Source organism: Theobroma cacao, chromosome 1, assembly GCF_053813885.1.
Source record: "Theobroma cacao isolate CCN51 chromosome 1, ASM5381388v1, whole genome shotgun sequence".
In the NCBI taxonomy this organism is placed as follows: Eukaryota; Viridiplantae; Streptophyta; class Magnoliopsida; order Malvales; family Malvaceae; genus Theobroma; species Theobroma cacao.
The window spans coordinates 8,815,298-8,840,274 of record NC_142639.1 but is presented as its reverse complement, the minus strand read 5'-3'; the positions used below and the strand labels follow the sequence as shown (position 1 = coordinate 8,840,274).

At 33.5% G+C, this 24,977-nt stretch overlaps 4 protein-coding genes and 1 long non-coding RNA gene across 8 annotated transcripts; 2 read left to right on the top strand and 3 right to left on the bottom strand.

Moving 5' to 3' along the window:
• Nucleotides 1-232: 232 nt before the first annotated feature.
• LOC18612041 (inactive TPR repeat-containing thioredoxin TTL3) lies at nt 233-5,007 on the bottom strand. 2 transcript variants are annotated; one of them, XM_088804399.1, is made up of 8 exons: nt 4,885-5,007; nt 2,884-3,918; nt 2,026-2,221; nt 1,750-1,931; nt 1,336-1,666; nt 1,025-1,229; nt 835-941; nt 233-646 (listed from the first exon to the last, which is right to left on the bottom strand). In XM_088804399.1, the coding sequence occupies exons 2-8, from the start codon at nt 3,783-3,785 to the stop codon at nt 494-496; spliced, it is 2,076 nt and encodes a 691-aa protein (XP_088660525.1). In that variant the 5' UTR covers nt 3,786-3,918; nt 4,885-5,007; the 3' UTR covers nt 233-493. The 2 variants fall into 2 exon arrangements, with proteins under 2 accessions (XP_088660525.1, XP_017976748.2); XM_018121259.2 differs by lacking the exon at nt 4,885-5,007 and having other exon boundaries at nt 2,884-4,118.
• Nucleotides 5,008-7,484: 2,477 nt separating this feature from the next.
• LOC18612040 (Transducin/WD40 repeat-like superfamily protein) lies at nt 7,485-13,916 on the bottom strand. The gene is made up of 18 exons (XM_088806385.1): nt 13,472-13,916; nt 12,445-12,541; nt 12,085-12,201; nt 11,855-12,009; nt 11,376-11,493; nt 11,171-11,272; nt 10,788-10,944; nt 10,590-10,698; nt 10,370-10,472; nt 10,093-10,243; nt 9,849-9,981; nt 9,584-9,690; nt 9,430-9,500; nt 9,240-9,300; nt 8,694-8,921; nt 8,492-8,576; nt 8,005-8,183; nt 7,485-7,820 (listed from the first exon to the last, which is right to left on the bottom strand). Exons 1-18 carry the CDS (start codon nt 13,477-13,479, stop codon nt 7,735-7,737), a joined length of 2,067 nt encoding a protein of 688 aa, XP_088662511.1. The 5' UTR covers nt 13,480-13,916; the 3' UTR covers nt 7,485-7,734.
• Nucleotides 13,917-15,665: 1,749 nt separating this feature from the next.
• On the bottom strand, nt 15,666-16,288 carry LOC148764510 (uncharacterized). The gene is made up of 2 exons (XR_016026319.1): nt 15,991-16,288; nt 15,666-15,811 (listed from the first exon to the last, which is right to left on the bottom strand). It is a non-coding gene; the product is annotated as an uncharacterized LOC148764510 (long non-coding RNA).
• A 3,848-nt stretch (nt 16,289-20,136) lies between these two features.
• LOC18612038 (uncharacterized) lies at nt 20,137-21,509 on the top strand. Of its 3 annotated transcripts, none has more exons than XM_088804278.1 (3): nt 20,137-20,417; nt 20,915-21,152; nt 21,260-21,509. In XM_088804278.1, exons 2-3 carry the CDS (start codon nt 20,964-20,966, stop codon nt 21,350-21,352), a joined length of 282 nt encoding a protein of 93 aa, XP_088660404.1. In that variant the 5' UTR covers nt 20,137-20,417; nt 20,915-20,963; the 3' UTR covers nt 21,353-21,509. The 3 variants fall into 3 exon arrangements, with proteins under 3 accessions (XP_088660404.1, XP_017975675.2, XP_007048675.3); XM_018120186.2 differs by having other exon boundaries at nt 20,895-21,152; XM_007048613.3 differs by having other exon boundaries at nt 20,138-20,417; nt 20,953-21,152.
• A 277-nt stretch (nt 21,510-21,786) lies between these two features.
• On the top strand, nt 21,787-24,067 carry LOC18612037 (senescence-specific cysteine protease SAG39-like). The gene is made up of 2 exons (XM_007048612.3): nt 21,787-23,187; nt 23,281-24,067. Exons 1-2 carry the CDS (start codon nt 22,746-22,748, stop codon nt 23,871-23,873), a joined length of 1,035 nt encoding a protein of 344 aa, XP_007048674.3. The 5' UTR covers nt 21,787-22,745; the 3' UTR covers nt 23,874-24,067.
• Nucleotides 24,068-24,977: the final 910 nt, after the last annotated feature.

The following is a 24,977-nucleotide window of genomic DNA, read 5'->3' as shown; positions in this document are numbered from 1 at the left end:
TCTCTCTCTTTCTCATCAATAGTCCCAACTGGAGAGACAAAATAATTAAATCCCACACTTTATCCCACTTTTTCTTGTCATAGGAAACATGGGACATGAGAATGAGACTTGACTTATTCAACTGATTCTTTCTCTCCCTCGCCCTTTTTTCCTTTCCTCTACTTTTTCCTAGATGTAGAAGGAAAACCAAAAAGGATTACTGTTAGTCTTAGTGGCTGTGCAATTCAAAGGGTTGAGAGGTAAACCAGAAGACAAACATAAAGAAAAGAATTAAGTAATTCCACAAATGTAAGCTAAGAAGCTACTTTCTCTCTGAGCCTGATGAGGTTTTCTTGCCTTCAGAGCTCTATGAAACAATTATGTAAATGATTATGTCACAAGTAAAACTGGTGATACTAGTATGAATCAAGAACGGACAATGAATACTTTGGACAACTACCATCAAACGCTGTGGGGGCCTTGAGCCACAAGAAAGAGTAAGGATATTTTCTTTTTATACTATATAGTTCCTCACTGAGTCCTCCAAGAACTGATGGCTTGGGCAGATCATCTCCTTCACTTTGTCTCCATTCTTATAAATCTTAAACGTTGGGACCATTCTTATACTCTCAGCTTTTGCCACTGCCAGGCTTTCCTCCACATCCACCTTCAGGCAAAAAACCAATAAGACATATGTTAACACTGATCCTTTTATCAATCAATTCATGATTATTAGAATGAGTATGGTACAACTTCAGTTTGCTTTTTGATATTCCAGGCATTACAAGCAAGAATCAAACTGAAGCATCATAAGAAAATCAAGAGAATAACAACCATGAACACTTAATTGCCAACCTTAAAAAAATGAACAGATGGATACCGAACACAAAGCAAATTTATGAATGGGGATATTTCTTCACATTGTTCATTCGCTGCCACTTTAAAATGGACCACTGATATGCCTGAAATTTCAATTTGTAAATCAGATAGGATAATCAAGACATAAATTGAGGAAAAGAGATCCAGAAGAAGGCATCAATCTCACCTGGTGATGATATTGCTGTTTTAAATCTATCTAGGCTAGAAACTTCTTCTACTTCACCACTGATTTTCATACTATGAACATCCACTCCACGAGATTTCTTCAGCGCAATTTGTGCATTGTGTAGAGACTCAGCAACTTCATTGTCTCCAGGAAGTTCCTTCCTCAACAGCTCATAATCTCTCACAGCATCTGCCCACCGTCCAAGCTGTAACATCCCACAAGAACATTTCCCGATATATGAATTGCTAATCAAAAAACAAGAGACTTGGAAACACATATAACAAAAAGTAACCATAGAAATGCTAATTCACCTTTCCATTCGAGGCAGCCCTTCGAAGTAAGGCCTTTATGTAATTTGGTTGGATCTTTAGAGCCTGGTTACAGTCCTCTACAGATTTTTCCCAAAGTCCAAGTTTGGACCAGCAAACTGCTCTATTGCAATAGAGAATAGAGTTAGAACTATCATAGCTGAGGCCTTCCCCGTAAGCTAAGCAGGCTTCAGCAAATCTTCCAGCATTGAAGAAGTCATTGCCGCGAGTCCGTGCTCTTGCTACCATTTTCACATTGTTTAATACCATTGCAATCTCTATGTTGTAATCAATACGTCCAGCCTTCTCTGCTGCTGAAACTGCATTCTCAAATCTGCAACAAATCTATAATCCATTCTCACTCAACTCCAATAACAACAGCAAACAGTAATTGTAACTACATCTTTCAAAGCTCACCTTCCCAATGCCATCTCAACTTGAGCTTGAACAAAGAGGGCATAAGCTTCAGCCACCATACCAAAGAACCTAGTCTGTGAGGAGGGAGTATATTGCTCCAATTTTGGAATGTTTGATAGGCAGGAATCTGCATCCTCAATTTGGTGGAGCTTCAAAAGGGCTTCTGCTTTACAAGCAATGAGCTGTGAATTCATTTCAATAAGCTCAGATAATCTGCAGTTTACTACTATAAACAGCTAGCCAGTGCAAATATATAATTGAGGGAAGGAGTTGTACCTGAGGAGATGAGTCTGCGCCAACAGCTATTGCTGCATCCATTTCCCCTAGTGCACTCTTCCAATCACCAATCTTTCGGGCATCTGCACATCGATTAATATGCTTCTCCAACAACTGCAACTTCTGTAACTCAGCTTGATCTGGATTTTGCCCTGGGAAACATAAGTGGTGCCTGGCATTTTCAGGAAGACCTAACCTGGAGGACAAATTTGAGGATTGTTACTGTTCTGTCCAAAATCTTTTCTTGTCAAACAGCATGGAGGCAGACATCTAAAGGTAAAGATGACCGATGCCATTTTGAACTTAAATCTAAAAACCAAAAGGTAATCACAAACTCGACTTAAATTCCGAAAGGAAAGGTTATAAAGTTGAGAAATAGATGCAAGAGAACTCCTTAAACGTCTAAATCAATAAACAGAACAAGCTGAATGGCTACACCAATCAGACAACAAAAAGGAACTCGATTATAAACAAAAAAAATATATATGAAAGGAGCATTTTGACAACCTCCCAGACAGCTAGGAACAAAGAGATTGAAGCATTCTCAAAGTATAACCAGTGACATGGAACAAGTGAAAGTCGCCCATGATCATGAAAAGGAACAAAATGACAATGCAAACATGAACCAATCACTCAAAGTGAGAGAAAGAGAAGAGCCCACCGAAACAGATCCAATCCTCACCAACACCAATGAAAACATAAAGAAAGCACCCACCAATCACATTACTCAAGAAGATGAACAAAAAACAATGATAAATAAGCCAACTAGTGATTGAAACAAATAACCAAAAACATTTCCGTCAAAAATCCAAATTAAACATGAGCTAAATCATCAACTAAGAAGATTAACTGACTCACCTAAGATAAAGAGAAGACAATCTCTGACGAGCTCTGCCATAAGCATGGTCCAACCTAACAGCCTCCTCACACTCCCTGACAGCCTCTCCCAACCTCCCCACCGCCGTCAACGCCGCTGCCCTGTTACTCCTGAACGCGGCGTTTTCCGGTGAAATGGATATGGCCCTATCGTACAATGCCAATGCCTCCACAAAATTCCCTCTTTTATACATCTCATTACCAGCTCTCTTCACTTCCTCGGGATCACTAGTGTTCCCCAATTTAGCACACCCACCACCACCACGCATTATGCTGCCATGTCCATAGTTTCCTTTGCCAGCACCAAGCGTGTCCGTCTTGTTAGAGGTACGAGACGCCATAGTTTTGAGGATTTTGCCAGATGGGCAAATGTTACCACTTGGCAAAACATTTGTCGTGCTTGGATTGGAACAAACTGATGACGTTGCAGATGAGGTTGCGGCACTGAAGCTTGAACCAGAGTAGATCAATGGGGGTCCAGCAGACACGGATCTCCTGTGACCCGGCCTAAGAATCCGGTTTGTTGGGGTCGATCCGGGTATAGGTGGACTTGTCTCCGACAGCTCCCCTGAATTGTTGGTGTTCAAGCCATTACTTTTGGGCAAATGGGTAGTTGTGCTGTTGTTGTTTTTGCCCGAAACGGAACCCACTGAAGAGCTTGAGCTACTGCTTGATGTTGTAGTGGCGGTTGCATTTCCGTTGTTGTTGATTGAGACACGGGTGGTGAGCAATGGTGAAACCGGTGAACCCAGATCGAGTTCTTTGAAGTCAGGCTTGTTCATTTCTTTTTCATTAATGTTGTGGTCGGCTGCTTTGAAACTCAGTGAGTCACGGTATCGACTGGTTAGAGAATCAAGGCTTGGTCTTTTGGAATGTGATGACATATTTTTGAGTGTTGTTGTTTTCTTCGTGTTTCCTCAGAATTCTAAATCTCAACAACAACAATTGTGGTTCTGCATTCAATCATATACTATCTTCTTTCTCTCCCTCTCTCGTGCTTGTGCTTGCAGATATACTCTAAAACAAAAGCAATACAGAAGAAGAAGAAGAAGAAGAAAGGGAGGTACGTGAAGAAAACACGAAGCAAAGCAAAGAAAAGAAAAGAGAGATGGGGATCTCGTGATATAAAAGGTGAAAGCAAAGAATGAATGAATGTGAGCCAGTCGAGTGCTTAAGGCTTAAGGAGAGAAAACACAGAGCTTCCACTATTAGCCGTAGACTAATACAATTGTTTTTATATATGTTTATATATATATATATATATATATATATATACACATACATATATATTATGACAGAGAAGAGAGAACAAAGACATTCATCCTCACTGCTTCCTCCTCTTCTCTTCTTCTACCAATTCTCTCTCTCTCTCTCTCTCTCTCTCTCTCTTTTACCCAAAAAAGAAAAAATATTCATTGCGGTTAATTATTTCCGCTGCCGGCCATTGCATGTGGTGTCGCCGCATTCATTTAGTATTTTATCTGAGCTTCACTGTTCCTTTCCAATAATCCTAATTCGAAAATTACTCGTGCAGCAGTACTACGTTTGTTTTCCTTTTCTTTTAGCCAATGAAGAAACCAGAGCATTCATTATTTACTTGTCAACAAAATTGCGAAAAAGGGTTTTTCCTTTCAAATTCTATACTTAGATTAGTTATCATCCCTTAATCAATACTTAACAAATTTCATCACGTAAAATATTGTTTGCAACTTCATTAATTCTTGCCAGTTGCCACATATAAACGTAGCAACTCCCTTTTGCTAACTTGAAATAGCAAAACCATGTAGCGCCATTAATGCCCGAACTGGTCTTGCTACGCGAAAGGACTTAATCCCAAAAATATAAACTTTAATCCACCTCTCTTTTTCTTTTTTTGGGTTAAAAGAAATAGATAAAACCAAAATTAATTAGTGACGTTTCAAGATAAGGATGTCATGCTATTTATAAATTTAAGGGTTAAATGGTTTGTTGAGGTGTACTTACCAAAATTAAGATGTTCCTCTTCAACAAGATTCCGAATATTCATGATTTCCCATGTCATCACCCAAATCTGGGATGTTAATTTCCACCCAAATTCCTTGGAAAACTCATTCCCTAATAAATGGGTTTGCGGAAAAAGAAAACAACGGCAGGCATGACACACACAGACATATATATTGGATGCATTATTTATATTATTATTTAATTATATAGTGTCACCTTATAAATGGGTAAAAGTAAAAAATTTAAAATATTTTGATAAATGTTTTTAAAATCATAAATTTTTATTTTTGAAAGTTTTTAATTTTTAAAATTTATTTATTAATAAAATAATAATATTTGTATAAAATTTATATAATAAAAGACATTAAATATAAAAACTTAATCACCTTCAAATATTTAGTTTATTAATTGAAGCATGATTCCCTACTTAAAAGAATAAGATTTGAATTCCCTTCTTCTAATTCTAAAAAAATATATATAATTTAGTTTAAATAATTATAATTTAATTGTATTAATAATCATTAATTTAGAATTTAAATTTAAAATTTTTTAAATTACAAAATAAAATAAGCAGGGAGCGTGGATTCCTAGTCATGGAACAAGGTGGCTGGATGGGGAGGAATTTCCTCCTTAAAGGCGGGGACACAGGACAAAGATGGAGGTGGGGTTTTGGAAGAATCCCTCCTTGCCATCCCTAACCAAAGGTTTACGCTTTACAAATTTTCCCTCAATTTTACCAAAATACCCTTAAGCTTTGCAAAGAATTATACTTTTATATTTTTCTTAATAAAATAAGGTTTATTGATCAAAATAAATTAAAATAAGGTCTCTCTCTCTCTCTCTTCTCAAAAAATAAGGTTCGTTTTTTAAAATTATATTGAGGATGGATAATTCGACTTGAACTCTTTAATAGAAAGAAATATACACTAATCATTGAATTAAATATTTAAGTGCAAGTTTTTTTTAATTGCACATTAAATATCAAAATTGAGTACATAGCTATAAATGTTATGATTCAAGTATTATGTATGTGATTTTAAATAAAGGTTACCTACACATTTGGTATTTGAACTAGAACCAATTCTTATTACTATAACAAAAATTTTAAAATTAACTATTACTTAATTAGTAGAATGTTGTTTCCATTGTACACAGGATCAACATCATTATTCAAATGAGTGATATATCCAAAACATTAAATATAATAGTAACACATTACTTGTATATTGTTTTTAAAATATCATTTATTTGATTAACAATTTAGTCGTATATACAAATCTATAAATAAAAGTAAAATATTAAATGGAGAATTTGATTATTAAAATTGGAATATCAAATATATAATAATTTTGAAGTAGATAAATAAAGAAAAGGGAAAGGAATAAGTTGCAAGCAAGGTTCATGATTGAAAAACTTGGATGAACCCACAAGCAGCATGCATGTCTTTATGCTTTAAATTGGGAGAACATAATGCGACACATCATGGTAATGAATTTGTAAGCGAGGACAGCAGTTTTAGTTGTCTATACAAATTTGGTTGAGAATTATCAAAGCACAAGCTCCTATCAATTCGTTTTGATCACATGGACGTGCTTGAATCAACTTTAAAAAAAAAAAACAAGGCTAGAGGGTACAGGCATTTGGATGAAAAAAGAGATGAGGTGTATGGGTAAAAGGGTAAACGAAGGGAGAAGAATGGAGACAGTGGACAGAGGCAGCTGGCCATGTGCAGAGTGCCGTGCCAGCTGGGCCACTGAGGGAACCCTAAGCGCTCCCAAGCGGCCTCCAGCTAAGCTTAGCCAATGCCACTCATAACACTGACGGAACTAGTGTTCCTCCTCTTCCACACGAATATTCCGTTTAGAGGTGCCGTTACGTTGGAGCCGAGCCGAGCCAAGCTGGAGTGGGGATGCTGTGGACTCGAAGAGGCACATTGTCTCCCCGTCTCCCATACTTCGGTGATTTGCGCTCATCACAATTCGCATCTTCGCGTGCTTTTTCTTAGGTTTGAAACAGAAGGACGGCGTCCGTCCAAAAATATACAAAAGGTAGTCAAATTTGTCTTTGGTTATCCACTACATTACATCAATTTGTTTATGATTGGTTTCGGCAGATAAAATTGGGTGGAAGGGCAGTTTGGGGTATCCAAGGCAATGAAGACCAACAGAGCTCTTTTAATATTGTTTGATAAAGCAGGGCCCAATGATTAGCATCTCCTTCGGGAAACTGGAAAAGTGTCAAACCCTGGTTTCTTAGTCTTATAATATTTACCCTAAAAAAAGGTAAGAAAATGAAAGGTAAAAATTGCATTTTTGTATACGAATTGTTAGTTCTCGGGCATGGTAAACAGGGATATCTAGGAATCTTTCCAATAGGATTCAATGGTCCGAATTAGGTTTACCAAATTTTCAAGCATTCTGAACCTTGAAACAATTAATAATAAAAAAACCAATACAAGTCATAGCATGTATGACCACATTTAGTCTACTTGGGAGGAAAGGTTTGATTAGCCACGGGCTGCGGTTGTGCGGCAGATAGATAAAGACTGGTTATGCATGTTAGGAAAAGATGCATGCATCCTCCATTAACAAGTCTTGGGCTTTTGATGTTGAGTGTTAAAAAATGGATTGTTTATAGATACGGATTCAACAATCTAATATTTCATTAAGAAATAATTTTACATGCTGCCCACATTGCTACGCATAGAAGAGACACATGTTTTAAATCACCTTCCTCGTCAATCAAAATTGCATTTGTCCACCCCATATCTAAGAGTCAAAATCACAATGAAACCGTAATCCCATTCCTGTATTAAACTTTATATTGCACAACACTGTCTTGCAAGTGTTCCTAGTGACAATAGAGCTTGATTGATGAATCAGCACCAGCAGTAAATAACCAGGGCTGTCTTGGATGGAACTTACAGTCAATTACTCCTGCAAGAAACCAACAATATATCACTATGTAAGTTCCAAACCCAAGTATGGATAGGGCCGACTATGGACCTCCTTTGATTTGAAAAATGCAACTCGATTGGGCCAACCGTGCACCCTCCTTTCATTTGCTAAATTCAATATAGACCAGAGGCAAAGGTAATACAAGCATATCCATAGTACTCACCTCTTCCATCGGAACTGGTATGCCCTCTCAGAATTTCCAATGGAACAATCAGAGGATTCTGGTTAAGATCGGCATAAACCATGCCATGAAAGACATAGGCTGTGCAATCATCTGAGCATGATGCAAATAGTGGGTATGAACGATGGAATGCCACATTAGTAATGTCTTTAGGGTGACACCTGAAAATGTCCCAAAAAAAAAATGAGAGAAGATTAATAACCTGCGTAAAACAAAGACAAAAATACTAGACTGCAGATGCCCAAATGAAAAAATCTACACCTGCAGTCATAAATTAAGATAATAATAGCGTATTGATTTACCTTGTTGCTCAAACTATGATATAGTTAATTAAATGGGATTTAATCATTTTACCATCTGGTGAAAGAAATTGATGAGAGCACATTTATAGTGGTTTCAGAAGATACAGGAAGAAATTGTTTACAAGTAACATCATGTTTCTATTTTCAAAATAAATGTTGACACATACTTGAGGGTTTTGTAAGGTTTAGATGAAAGATCCATATCAAACCAACACAATTTTCCCTCTTTGCTTCCCACAATTACATTATCACCTGCAGAGAAAACAGGAATCTTAAATATTATGAAGACAGCAGATAATAGGGAAACAAGAAAAAGAGAGTATTAACAAATGAAATCAGTGAAAAAAAAAAATAAAAAAAGAGAAATACCAGCAGGATGAACAGCAATTGATGAAACTTCACGCAGTTGAGTCTCAAGCTTTTTGATTAGCTTTTGCCTCAACAGATCATACACACGAACATTTTTCTTTGTTGCTACGAAGAAGATTGAACGAGTAGGATGAAAAACTGATGATACTGGAAGGCCATGGTGCTTAAAAGGGAGTCTTTGAGTAAGTTTCTTAGAGAGCTGGTGTATAAGAATTGCTCTTGATTCGCGTGATTGACAAGTTAAGGAAACCCATGAATATCACCAAATTAATAATATAGTCATATACACAAAATCCCCCCTCCATTCCCAGGCAAATAAAACCACACAAATGGTAACCAAAGCATCAATAGACATGATAGTTGAACAAAGGTGTTGATTATAGATCAGCAGCAACAAAGTAATATAGCCAAAAGAAATGAGTAGTTTTCACAAAACACCCCCCGATTGCTCTTTTAATAATGACTACCATCTAATATAACATCAGTTGATGCATAAAGAAGAAAAACAAAAATTATAATAATAAGATGATATTGGAAAAAGGATATCTGCCGGCATAACTGTAGAAAGATAGTCTCCTTTACGATGCCATTCTATTGAAGATACAGTCTGCAACAACATATCAATCAAACAGTTAAAATTTTCCTACAGAGCCTTTCAACTAGTCCTCAGTTTAACAATACTGGATTATTTTAAGTGCAAATAAATAAAGAGGGAGGAAACAGAAAGCAGAAGTACCCTAAAATGCCTTAGTCTGATGCAATCATGCTTTTCATCTTGAAGCCAGCTTAAGACAGATGATATATCGTCTGTGCATTAAAGTTAATTTTCCAGAGTCAGAACATATCCATCTTATACAATACATGGAAAATAATAGATGTTTCAAACAGACCAGAATCATCAGAAGAGGTAGGCGTTCCAATTTGCAGAAGTTCCTTAGCTTTTCTCTGTTGTTCCTCATTCCCAAATCCAGTGTTCAAAATAAGTACATCAGATCCCCTGTAGTAAAATATTTAGTCTCTTAGCATAGAAACAGATCTAAAAAAAGAGGAGGATAGCAAAACTGCTCTGTTTTGATAAAAACAGGCAGTAAAAAGGAAGATACAAAAAGCACTGAGGTGAAATTAAAACTGTAATAACTGTCTAAGCAGCCTTACACAGAAACTGCCAGAATAGGAAGCTCGAGCAATGGATTCCATGCAACATGCTGGACAGCCTCACCAAGCTCCCAAACTCTAAGACATCTACCAGTCTCCACCTCCCAAATACGTACAGTTCCATCCTTTGAGCCTTTGCCAAACAGAAGCAATTGTCAAACCCAAACTTACCAATTTTATATTTGTGAACAGAATCATTTTATACTTGGACAAGGAATGTAGTTTATAAGCAAAATGTTCATACCTGAAGCAATCCATTGCCCTGAAGGTTCAACAGATATTGACAAAACTGCACCCTCATGACCTCTATACTCAAGATAACATGTAACTGGATAAGGCCTAAGATCTTTTCTGCTAGGTAGCTTGGGCTTCAGGGATTCAGGATCGATATTAATCTGAAGCATAGAAGGGGGGAACCTAGATTAACTTGATTGTTATGAGAAAACAGTGGTGTAATGGACAATTCAAAGACTATGCCAGAAAAACGTAGAGATTTCCTCCAAACAGAATCTCGGACTTACACGTTTCTTCCGCACTCTAGGGCACAAGTATAGATCCAAGCATCGCTCAAAGGAGTCCTTGATAGCATTCTCATATGCCGGGATGCTTCTAAAGGATGTGAACCTGAGTATATCAATATGATTAGAATGCTAGTTCAACTCTCAAACATTCAAGCAAGTAAATAAGCAAATGCTTGCAAGCCAAATTGTAATAAACAAATAATTTTGGCTAGAATATTACCTCTTAGGTATAAATTTAGGGCGATCTTCTTCATACATCAACTGATAAGTGTTGATCTCTTCCTGTGTTGGTAGGTATTCTAAAGAAGGATTGTATGATTCCTCATGGCCTGAAAATAGATTAAAAAAAAGCTTTCATAATAGTTCAAATAGCATAGCATTAAAATGTAAATTTAAATAAGATGGCCAAAACTCAAACCTGGCAATTTTGGCTTTGGAGGGGGAATGTAAGCCAAATGCTTAGTCCTATCTGCTGAACTCAAATCATCACCCCAAAGGAGATATAAACGAGGTTCTTCTTTTGGCTTGTCAAACTTGATCAATCCTTTGCGAATTGCCCTAACGTACTCAACAACCTGTAGATTCACAATTACAATTAAAAATGGAACAACATTCACCCTGAGAACAGTTTAGTCTTTCCCACTCCTAGCAAATAGCCATTAGAAGTGTTTACTTCAAAGAAATAAATGAAGAAGGAAAAAAGTGGGTGGGGAAGGGGGGGGGGGGGGGGGGGGGTTGTGGTTGGAGGAATGAAAGAGATCTCATACATCATCTGACAACTATAAATGTAAAGGATTTTACCTTTTTGCTTTCCCATTTAGAAGGAATGAACCGCCTCTTTGGTTCTGGCACATTAGATAAAGGATGTTTCGCATCATCCCATTTAAACCAATCAACATAAGGCTGCAAGAAATGGGTAGGACCTTGAGCATAAAGTGAAAACAATATCTAAGGTTGAATATCGTTAAAGTGTGAATGAATGTGAGAACAAACTAGAGTAACAGACCGCATACGGATCAAATTCAGCATGTGGTGCCTTCCCTTTGAGCAATCTACGAATAAGTTTGGTCTCTTCTTTAGTCAGCTCTACCTCCTCATCATTATACTCATCATAGATCTTGCGCCTGAAGGCAACAAAGTTCACCAAAGTTTATATGAATGACTGATGCAAAGTGCCATCAGAGTTAATTGTGCTTAGCAAATACAATACGTTTATAAAAGCATTGAGAAAAGCCACAGAAGTGTCCAGTAACATTCCTAATGTGAGACAGAAAGTTCCTAATGCAGCAAATAAATGTAATTAAAAAATACAGGAGCCCGGCAATTGAGCAAGAAGTTCATGTGAAATAGAAAATAAAACAATCCTAACAATGCAATTACCATACTTGAGCTTCCTAAACCTAGAAGGGGAAGAGATAAAAGAATTCCCTCAAAACCAATAGCTATTCATATAGAAACTAAATAAACAGAAGCAAAGAAACTAACCAATTTTTTGAGTCATCGGCACTCGCAAGAAAGGAATCCAGTTTATCTTGTCTTTCTTTCTTTTTTATCTTTTTCCCAGCAATGTCATATCCAATATGTTTTTCATCCTTGTACCACTCCAATGGAACATCACCAATTGTATTACGAGGAGCCACCTGTTAAGCCAAAAGAGAAATATAAGAATCCAAATGAAAATTTCATTTTCTAAAATACTAAAGGGCATGCCTGACCTCATCTTCTGATGAATCACTCTCATCAACTGCTTGACGGGATTGGGAACTATCAGCAAGCTCATCTTGATCATGATTATCATCCAAGCCATCATTATTGCCACTCTCAATGAAGCCCTGATATAGTTACTCTTAATTAAATATTTAAAATAATATATAAAATTTCATTGTCAAAGAAGAGAAGATGAATATGATTTTGGTGCTTGCTGAAAAACAAAGAATAACATTTTCAAATATCCTGAAACAGGATAGATTTGTTCCGGGTTTACTTGCTTTCTTTATCATTATTGACAATATTGTATCTTATCATAGTTAGGTAACTCAAGAACAAACCATCCTGAAAACAAATAAAGCAATTACCAAATCTCTCATCTCCAAAGGATTCACTTTCTCCGGCCTCTGACTCTCCTGATGATTCATAGTCTTCAGACTTGGAGTCGTAGAACTTGGAGATGTCCTGGAATTGCATATAATTGGTGATTTATCAAGAAAAATTCAACAACCGATAAGAATGCATAAACCAGCTAAAAGATTTCAAAAAATAGAGGCCACCATCTATAAACATCGTACTCCATCCCAGAGGAGGCAGAGGATTCACTTTCTCAAGCTTCTGACAGTCTCAACAATTCATGGTTTGACTTGACATAACTGGGTACGTAAAGATGTAGCTCAAAAGAAATAAAACAATGATGCTAACACAAATATATCTAAGGAGCAACGAAGTAAGGCTACAGTGATTAAAATTAATGTGAGGTGCAGACAATTTAAGAATATCAACAGGTCGGACATCCTATAATTTGGAGATACCCGAACCTTAACCCTATAAAAAATCAACTATCCTAACCCTATTAACCCAAACAATTTTAAAAGTTACTACCCTAACACTAATCCTATTACATTTTTACTATCCTATAATTACCTTAATCCATTTAAAAACCCGATTAGATTAAAATATTATTAAAATTTTTTTTTATGAATATCTAATTATTCGAAAATTTCATAAAATTAACTACTAATTAAATTAATAAAAATAAAAATAACAAAATTTAAATTTAATAATCAAAAACAAAAATTTTAAACATAAACTTAAATAACTATACATAAATATCCAAATAACAATATAAACTTAAATAACTAAACACAAAGATCCAAACAAATAACATAAACTTAAATAACCAAACTTAAATAACCAAACACATATATCCAAACAACAACAACATAAACTTAAATAACTAAAATAAATATCCAAATAACTAGTTAAACAACATTAAAAATTGACAATAAGGCAAGCTCACAAACAATTCAATCACCTTCTTCCGTGTCAGTGTCAACAAGCGTGGCATTTGAAGAAGGAGAATATCTAGAGCTAGATAAATAAGAAAATCACCTTCTCATCTATTGCATTTTATTACACCGCGGCAGCCGGCGGGGCGTGGCTGTGGCTGGGCCGCTGGGGAGAAAAGACAGAAGAAGGAGCCGAGCGTGGCGTGGCAGGCTGGCAGCTGGGGAAGAACAAGGGCGTGGGGCCAGTAGCGACACCGTGGCAGCCAGCAGGGCGTGGCTGTGGCTGGGCGGCTAGGGAGAAAAGAAAGAAGAAGGAGCCGAGCGTGGCGTGGCAGGCTGGCAGCTGGGGAAGAACAAGGGCGTGGGGCCTGGGGCAACACCGCGGCAGCCGGCAGGGCGTGGCTGTGGCTGGGCGGCTGGGGAGGAAAGAAAGATGAAGGAGACGAGCGTGGCGTGGTAGGCCGGCAGCTGGGGTCTTGGGGAAGAACAACTGAACAAGGACTGATTCGAGTGAAGGAGCGGCTACCGACTAGAAGAGAAAAAAGAAAGACAAAAAGGGAGTGGCTAGGGTTTTTATTTTTTAATCTTTTTGTCTTTTTTTTTTAACATCAATTACATAAACATTTCACATTTGAATTAGAAAATTGTGAAGTAAGTTAACAGTTTTTTTCTATTAAGCACAAAAAACTAAATTTTGCTATATGAAATTTATAATTTTATAAATTATAATTTTTATAATATTAATAAAAAATAAAACATAAATATATATTAAAAGTATTATAGTGTATATACAAAATAATAATTATATTTTTTATAAATAAATTTAATTTATATAAAATATAGTTATTAAAAGATCTTACAATTTAATTAACAATCATAATTTTATTTATAATATAAATTTATCCTTAGTTACATAAAATTTTAAAAAAATAGCTAAGTTTCAAAATTATGCTAATCTCACAACTTCTTTTTAGATAATTAAGTTTATATATTATAAATTTATATAAACAAATATATATATATTATTTAGTAATTAATTTATACAATAGTAATTATATTTTTTGTAAATGAACATAATATATAATATAAAGTGTATGTGTTAAAAGACATTACAAGTTATAGTAACTATAAAGTGTATATATATATATTACAATTAATAATTTTATAAGTTAAAATTTTTATAATGTTAACACAAAATAAAAAATAAAAATATTTATATTTAAAGTGTATATGTATATATATATATATATATATATTAAAAGTATTAGTATATATATAATATAGTAATTATATTTCTTATAATATTACTCAATATATATAATATATATTTAAAAATATTTTAAGTTAATTAATAATCATAGTTGAATGAATTAATTTAATTAACTATATGAGTTTGTCTTTAATTGCATGAAATTAAAAAAATAGTTAGATTCCAAAACTATTTTAAACTCAAAAACTTTCTATAAGTATATATATTATAAGTTATAATTTTTGTAATCTTAACCCAAAAAAAAAGTAAATACATTTTTATTAGAAATGTATATAACAGTAATTATATTTCTTTATAATATGATATGATATTCATATTATTTAAATATAATTAATAATCTAATAATTTTTTTATTCATATATATTCATATCATCATATTAGTTATTTAACTAACTATATTTTAAATATATTATTTTGTCAATATACAATAAAGGAAACTGGTTGTCAAGATAGTAGAGATGGTGAGTGCATTCCTACTGAGCCTGGGTTAGAGTCTTGATATATCAATTTTATTCAACTATTTAAATAATAAAATAATATATTAACGGGTATTGTAAGTGGGGTTCAGGGCGAGTATCTGCGGAACTTGGTTAAAAAATAATCAGGTTTAGGTAACGAGTATCCAAAATATGAATATCCGAACCCGATTCGGGTAATGAAATCACTACCCAAATCCATTCCGAACTCGTTTATTAGATACCTTAATCCGGTTTAACCGGGTCGGGTACCCGCGAGTACCTTATAATAGGGTACCCGTAGACATCCCTAGCAGACATGCTGCAACTTTCATTTATATGTGTATACATTTATACATATTATTCATAATCCTTCTTATAAGCTTTGTTCTTTGCTAAGCACTACCCTTGCTACTCTCCCAAATATCTATGGGAAAATTCTAAAAAAAATTACCAAATTTCCCAAAAAACAACAATATCAAACCAACTTAAAAGGCATTTGCATTTGTCAACCTATTTTAAACATTGTGCATTTGTTACAAAGTAAATAATATATTAGAGTAACAATGCACTTGTTCTACCAAATGGAGTGATGTCTTGTAGAACATCCTAACCCCTTATTAATCTAGACCATTAAAAAGTTAGATAGAAATAGTTGACTGCCCCTTTTAGTAGTACAAAAGCTGAAACCTTCTTCTAAAGATAGGCCTCCCTACTTCTACATCAAAACACGAGTAAAAAGAAACTGAAATAATTAGACAGAGTTAATCTAACCAATTACAAGAGAAAAATCAATAAATTAAAAAGTAAAAAATTAAACATAAATTTAAAATAAACTCATAAAATTGACAAAAAAAACCAAAGAACTAAAGCACAAATATTAAACTAATCTTTTACCTTGACTGTTCAGCCAAAGTGAGTAAGGGAGACACAGATAGAAGAGAAACAAATGGCGGCGTCGGCATCAGGGGAAAGAGTGGGAAGATAGAGAGGAGGTACAGACGGAGGAGAGACAGTCCGGCTCGTCAGGGGAGGAAACGAAAGCTGGTCGACGAGCAAAAGAGAGGCTCGTCAACGTTGAGAAGAGAAGAAAGAGGACGTGCAGGCGTAGGTGATGGAGAAAAATAGAGAAAAAAAGAAGGTTTAAAAACTTCAAACCCTAAACCCGCACTTTTATTTATTTTGACGAATACGCAAGAAGAGGAAACGGAATGAGAAAAAAACAGAGGAGGAAAAATGTTTTTTTTTAATTTTTTTTGTAAAATTTAATGTGATATTTAAACTTTTTAATTTTTAATTTTTTATTATTAAAATTTTAAATTTTTATTTTAAATCAAATTTTAAATGATTAAAAATTAATGATGGTCTATTTTTTATTAATTATAATATTATTTATCTTTTTATATCACATAAAATTGACTTGATATATTATCACATTACAATATATAATAAAATGACGCATTGATGTGATGACATCAATTTTAAATAAACATAAAGTGATGAATATATTTTGATTAATGCGTTATTTGAACATAATAAAAGAAACATCACTTTAGGGGAATGAAATAGTTATTTTCCTTTTAAAGGTAAAGTTACATTTAATTTAATGGAATAGTTATTTTTTGAAATGGCCATTCAAAGAAGAACCTGAATAACCATTACCAAGGTCCCCTTGGTAATGGTTGTTTCAAGTTTGTGAGAATAAAAAAAAAAGTTAATTGAACAAAAATATCTCTTTACAATTTCAAAAACTACCTTATAAAATAATACTAAATCTATTTTTTTTCTTTCTTTTCCTCACTCTTTCTCTCTCTAAAGCAATTTCATTTTTTGAGCTTTCGATCACTATCGCCTCGCTCTACTTTACAAAAATACCCATTTACAAAGAATTTTTTACAAAGAATTTAGTTAAAATATTATTTATTTTTTTTATCACTTGATGTTGGCATGAATTATTAATATATTATAATATATGATAAAATTACATATTGATGTGACGAGGTCATTAATATATACAAAAGTAAAAAATTTAGACATAAATCTCATTTTGAAAAAATTTAAACATAATTTCAGAAAATTTTTATAAATTACTATAAAAAATTAAATATTGATTTTTCTATTATATTTAATTAATGCATAAATGAAAATATATTCATCACTTTATGTTTATTTAACATTGACGTCATCAAGTCAATATGTCATTTTATTATATATTATAATGTGATAATATATCAAGTCAATTATATGTGATATAAAAAAGTAAATAATATTATAATTAATAAAAAGTAGACCATCATTAATTTTTAATCATTTGAAATTTGATTAAAATAAAAATTTAAAATTTAAATAATAAAAAATAAAAAAATTTAAAATTTTTAAATAATTTAAAATTTTTAAATATCACAACAAAATTTTACAAAGAAATAAAAAAAAAACTTTTTCCTTCCTTTGTTTTTTTCTCCTTCTGTTTCCTCTTCTTGCGTATTCATAAAAAATAATAAAAGTGCGGGTTTAGAGTTTTAAGTTTTTAAACCTTATTTTGTTCTCTATTTTTCTCCATCACTTGTGCCTGCACGTCCTTTTTCTTCTTTTCTCCACGCCGACGAGCCTCTATTTTGTTCGCCAGTTGACTTCCATTTCCTACCCTGACATGTCGAATTGTCTCTCTTCTTCCAGTACCTCCTCTCTGTCTTCCCACTCTTTCCCCTGATGCCGATGCCGCCATTTGTTTCTTTTTTATCTGTGCCTTTCTTACTCACTTTGGCTAAACAATTAAGGTAAAAGATTAATTTAATATTTGTGTTTTAGTTTTTTGTTTTTTTTGTCAATTTTATGACTTTGTTTTAAATTTTTGTTTAATTTTTTACTTTTTAATTTACTGATTTTTCCCTTGTAATTTTGCTTTGATTGACTTTGTCTAATTATTTCAGTTCCAAAGTGAATCTTTTACAACATCTTACTGCACGTTTGGTATAGGGAATAACTAAGCTATTTTCAGTCTATTCCCAAGGGAATAGCTTACCTCCGTTTGGTACAGTAATGCCCCAAAGAATAGCTATTACCTAGTAATAGCTATTCTTTAAAATTGGATAAAACTCAAGCATAACTATACCCATGTTTCTCCATGGGTTTTGCTATTTTATGACTGAAGGAATAGCTTTGAATTATGATAAGATTAAAATGCCTCTTATAACTTAAAAATATTACAACCCTATACCTATAAATATTTTTTTTCTTCTCATTTTCCCTTCTTCTTTCTCTCTCTTCTCACGTTCTTTGCTCTCTCATTCTCTCTTTAAGTGGCACTTAACACCGGAGATGACATTGGTGGAGGCGGCAACGACGATGGTAGCGGCGACGACGGTAATTTCACGATCGAATATGGTCGGACAAGATTCAAACGGAGATCCAATCAGATCTGGCCGCGAGAAGCACCGAATCTGGTACTTCTCGACCAAATCTCACGGTTGGATCTGGCACTCCACGGTCAGATCCAGCCGCGGAGAAGTGCCGATCTGGCACCGTAGTGGCCAGATCCGGCTACATGGTGCCCCAAATCAGCGTTTTATTACACCGGTCGCCTTTCCAGCGACAAGCCCATGAAAAATAAAATAGAAAAAGGGAAAAAATAGAATAAAACAGAAAAATAATTTGTAAAATTTTAAATATTAATATTTTATTTATTAAATTTTTAATGAGTATAAATAAAAATATTAATATTAATATTTTAATCATAATAATATTAAAGTATAAATAAAATATTATTAATTAAAATATTAAATTATACTAAAATACTGATATTTAAATTATTAATTATAAATATTTTAATTAATTATAAATTATTAATATTTAAAAAATAAAATAAAAAATAATTATCTATATAATAAAATGTATTTTTGTCTTTTTATTTTCTAATCCTTTTGTATTCCAAAGTTATTGTTACCAACCAAACACTATAATAAGTTATAATAATTATTCCTACTCTATTTCATTAATCATACCAAACTACATAATACTTATTATATTCTATTATCACCTCATTCTATTCCCACATAATAACTATTATATTCTATTTCTATCTATTCCGTGAACCAAACGTGTCATTAGAGTTTCATGTAAAAAGCTAGTTTCAGTTCTTTTCTTTGTTGAAGAGAATAGTCATCCCACCATCGATGTTACCTATACATTATTCTCATGATTAATAATTAAGACTCATTTTTTTTATACTTTATTAATATTAACCCAAAATATAGATTTTACCATTATAATTAATATATTTTTTATCTCACCATTTTAACCCTTGTTGACAAACATCTACTTTTTCTTTTATTTTATTATTACTATATATTTTTATTTATTTTTTTGTTACTCTTTCATTTTTCTTATTTATTTTTTATTAATAATTTATTTATTCCTATATCCTTTTCTCTTCTTTTCATTTTTTTCTTTTCAGATTGATCAAAATCTATTACTATAGCAATACTTTATCTAGACATTTATTTCCCATTTATATGTATTTCGACTAACCTATTTTCACATATTTGCATTAATATCTTTTCAACTAAGTTCCAAAATTTTTTATGACTTAAAATATTTAAAACATTTCACTAATTCCTACTATTACATTTTTATTTTCATGTTCCTCTTTAAGTTTTAATTCTTTAATCCTAGAATATTATCTAAAATCTTATAGCATTAGAATAAAATGAAGTTCACTATATATATTACCAAGCAAACAGATCTAAATAAAAATGAGTGGGCTACATCCAAACACTAAGCTACACCAACACAAATGGCCCAGATCACAACAAAGCCTACCAAAGAATAAGCTTTTTACCAGATTGGATCAGACTGACCCAAACTATGCCGGCTTGGCCCACGGTCTGCTCCCAAAAATGCACTGTCCGGTGCTTTGTTCAGTCACCTCCTAAACTCCAAAACGACGCCGTTGGTTGGAGTAGAGAGGGATTTTGGTGAGTTACAAAACGACGTAGTTTTAAGCCCTCCAAACCCTAACTATAAAACCCACTTTTTCTTTTCTCTCCTTTATTTCCCTCTTCCATTTTCTCTCTCTACCTAGGCGGCACTCTCCCCTCTCTCTAAAAAAACTTATTTTTTCTTTTCTCCTCAAACTCCTCCCACCGACGCCGAAACTTTCTCCTTTTCTCTCTTACTCCGGCGTGCACCTTTCCCTTCTCCTTCCTGGCGTCGCTTTTCTCTCTCTTTCCTTCCTCGCCGGCACTTCTCTTCTGTCTTCTATCTTATCCTCCACCTGCAGATCTATTGGATCCCTCTTTCTCCATCGTTGCAATTCTCTTCATTCGGTACGCTTGTCTCTCTTCCTACTTCTTATAACCAAATATAAATAAAAATTTCAAGTGTCTTTCCAGTTCTTGGTAATTTTTTTCGTTTTGTTATAAAAATTTAGGATGTTCATGTCTTATGCTTATAGCAACAGAAATAGAATATGATTTACTTTATGTTAAATTTTGAATTGATTTTTACAATCCGTCTTCTCTTTTGATTTATTTTTAAAAGAGTGACATTTTTTGTATTTTTACTATCTGTCAGTTGCTTTGTAATTGTCTATATTTCTTTAAATTTATAATTCTGATGCTTGATTTGTTTTACTTTTTTATTTACTTTTTGTGCGTGGTGGTTTAATTTTTATTTTCAAATTATGCCATTGAGTGATACTTTTTTTTTCGTATAGTCGAGATTTGTTGCTTTTTAAAATAATTTCCTTCTTGTAAGAGGAATGGCTGAATCAAGATTGGTGCTTTCCTAATTTTCTTGTGAAGATTTTCTACTTGGCTTCTAGTTTAAAACATATTTTTGGTGGGTGCATATTATTCTAAGAGAGATAAAGAATGGAAACACAAAAGAGTCAACCGGAAAAACAACCATCACCTGCTTCACCAGCACCAGTGGTGGCTTCATGTAGGAAGAAAAAGAACGAGGAGGCCACCTTCCTTGAAGACTTTAAGGATCACATTGATGAGTTCATTAATGCATCAATGGATGAACACAAGACTTGCTTTAAGAAGACCATCCAAAAGGTTCAAGCCTTTATCTTCTGTGCTAATGCTGTTGTATATGGAGCTTCCTTGTTGGTTATCTACTCTATGCAAGTTGGTGTCTGACTAAAAGATTGGTTCATTTTCAGATGTTTGGAATGTCAAAAATTGTAGCAGAAAGGAGTGCTGAATCAAAGGAAGTTGAAAGTGTTTTGCCCCTTCGAGCAACAGTGACAAAATAGAGTATCTTCCTCCTTCAATAACGAGACCAAAATTGAATGTAATTTTCTCTTGGGCCGGAGGGAAAGTGACTTACCAATGAAAAAGGGGAAGTCAAGAAAATGTTAGACAAATATGCCTTTTCAAGTTAAATATTTAATAAAAATAAATATTTAGTAATTTTATATATTTTAATATTTAAATAATAATTATTAAAATATTATATTAATTTTATCATATTATTATTTATTATTTTAAAGATAAGTTAAAAAGTTAAAATTTTGTATTAAAAAATATATATATTTATTTAATTCTATATTTTCATATATAAAGATAATTTTATAAATTCACATTACATTTTTAATAAAGTGTTTACAAATCAAACTCTATAATGTAATATTCTCAGTAATCATATTTTTCATAATCATTACTTTTTCAGTTTATATCAAAAGTTACAAAGTTATCTCCTTAGCAATTATATTCTCAGTAATCACATATTCAGTAATTATATTTCTAGCAACATATCAAACGCAACCTTAGTATCTTAGTTTTTCTAGCTTGATAGTAAGAGCTCTTGGTGGGTTCAAGCACCGGTGGTCCATTGTTGGTATTTTTACTAGACTGAGTATATAAAAACTATTTATAATTCCTTGACAAGATTGAAATCAAAGAAATAAAAACAGTTACAAAGAGAAAAAAAAAAGAAAGAAATCAAATACAGCTATATATCCTTTCTGATTATGGATTTTAAATAATTAAGGCAGTACCTTTATTTTTTAGGATGAATTAAGGGGAGTTATTAAGTGCATGCTTGGTTGCTTTGCAGCTATAGTTACAATCAATTAAAAATATTTTAAGACAAAAAAGAAGAATTTAGCACTAAAATATTTTTGTCAAAAAGAGTTAATCTAACAGCACCTATATTTGTATGTTTTCATAGCTTGATCTAGTCAGATCAATTTTACTTTATGTGTGTTAAGGCTTATTTTAGTATGAATTTTTATGATTTAGTATATGCTTTCGAGTTATGAATGGAACGGCACGGTGAGAGTGGGAGTATTTTCTCCTTGATGTGAGGGCATTAGAACACAAAATTAAACTTGTTCGTAAATCCATTCATTTATTTTTTTTATTTATCACCATTAAAGACAAAATATCAATCAAGTTTGCAGCTAGCCAGACTGGGAAATTATGAGTTTGTAAAATTAACTAATTTGATTGATGGGTCCAAATCGGAATGATTTCCAGGGCACGTAGATTCTTTAGCAAGTTCATTTATCCATAAGAATACAGGCAGGACTTCTCTCTCTCTCTCTGTCTTTCTCTCTATATATATGCATAAGAATGGCAAAATAATTCATTAACAATCATCTGAGTGCTATATTCATTGCTTTTCCAATTCATTTATCCACAACTATGGCGGTTGCAAACCAGCATGGATGTCTTTGTTTGGCCTTAATCTTCATCGTTGGAACTAATTTAGTCTTTCAAGCCACTTCCCGCACTCTTCCAATCCAAGATTCAGCAATGTATGAGAGGCATGAGCAATGGATGGCACAGTATGGACGAGTCTACAAGGACAGCAACGACAAGGAAAAACGTTTCAAGATTTTCAAAGAAAATGTGGCTCGTATCGACGCTTTCAACACTGCTAATGGCAAGCCTTACAAGCTTGGCATCAACCAATTTGCAGATCTTACAAACGAAGAGTTCACAGCCTCTCGGAATAGATTCAAGGGCCACATGTGTTCCAACACAGCTGCTTCCTTCAAGTATGAAAACGTCACTGCAGTACCATCTGCCATGGACTGGAGACAGAAAGGAGCTGTAACACCCGTCAAGGACCAAGGCCAATGCGGTAATTAAGTACACATTTTTTAATTTAAGAAACAAGTAAAGCTCATTCATGTCCAAGTTCTGACTCTTTTTCGTGTAACGTCATAAAATGTAGGATGTTGTTGGGCGTTCTCGGCTGTGGCAGCAATGGAGGGGATCAACATGATTACAACCGGTAAGCTAATCTCTCTCTCTGAGCAGGAGTTGGTTGACTGTGACACCAAGGGCGAGGATCAAGGTTGTCAAGGTGGTCTGATGGATGATGCATTCAAGTTCATCCAGAAGAATCAAGGCCTAACCACTGAAACTGATTACCCCTACAAGGGAGTTGATGGGACTTGCAATACCAACAAGGAAGCTAACCACGCAGCCAAGATAAATGGATATGAAGATGTGCCTGCGAACAGTGAGACGGTATTATTGAAGGCTGTCGCCAATCAACCAGTTTCTGTTGCTATTGATGCTGGGGGTTTCGAATTCCAGTTTTACTCGGGTGGTATATTTACAGGAGCTTGTGAAACTCAGCTAGACCATGGTGTTACCGCTGTTGGTTATGGAGTTGGCGATGATGGGACTAAATATTGGCTGGTGAAGAACTCTTGGGGCACGAGCTGGGGTGAAAAGGGGTACATCAGGATGCAGAGAGATGTTGATGCAAAGGAAGGCCTCTGCGGTATAGCAATGGCAGCTTCTTACCCTACTGCATAAAATTCATTCTGAAAAGGCAATACCTGCCACTCAGACTGTAATACTATAATGTTTATCCTACTCTTTAGTTTTCTCTAGTTCGAGCTTTTGGTTGCTCATATTATCATCAAAACTCTATGTTCGGTCTCGTATACCAAAACATAGTCTAGAAAACTGCTATTGCTGTAAAGTACAAAAACGTATGAATATATATATCACCATCACTTTCTTATATTGAACTACTCTGCAAATACTTAAACATTGCTATATTGGTCAAAAGACTTGCTGGCCTGTATACTAAAACAACCATACGAAATATTCTGCATGGACATGCCTGCAAACTATGGATTGAATGAACAAAACTTCTGCTTGGCTATCACAGATTTCAGGGATTTGAAACAACTCTCGTGCATGATTGCACAAACCTGCTACTATATTCCAAAAAAATTGAAAAACTAATTTCTGTGATTTAGAATTAGTTTTGGGAAATACATCCAGATACGTAAATACTATACGAGTCAATAATTTTCAAGTAGTTTTCCAGTATTGTTATATATCGACTATTGAAAATACTGATGGATGTAACAGTAGTCGGTATTTGTTTAAGGAAAATTTAGTGGGGGTAGGGGCTCGATCTAAGACCTCCTTTGGTAAATGTAGCTTTATTTCTCCAAGGAGCAGGGGCAGAGGGCAGCTTCACTACGAACCCCAAAATTTTTAAATTTTTTATTTATTATATATTTTTTAAATGTCTTTCAAAATATATTTTTATTTAATAATTAATATCAATTAGTTTTTATCTTTTTTTTTTTTTTATTTTTTCATTTCTATTCTATTTGTTCAAGTGTTCTTAGTTTACATAGATTTTGTTTAATTTCTACAAACTATCAATTATGTTCTTTTTTTTTTTAAGTTGCGTGAATTTTATTTTTTATAATTTTAATTTTTAAAATTAAAAAATTATTATGTAATTTTCAAATATAAGTTATAGTATTACACTCTTGACTATTGCTTAAAATTTCATCAATGTATATTTTTTTATTAATCTTGATTGTTAAATTAATTGATCTTATTTATTTTGAGAAAAATATTACTAACCTTTTCAATATAGAAAACACAACTTTC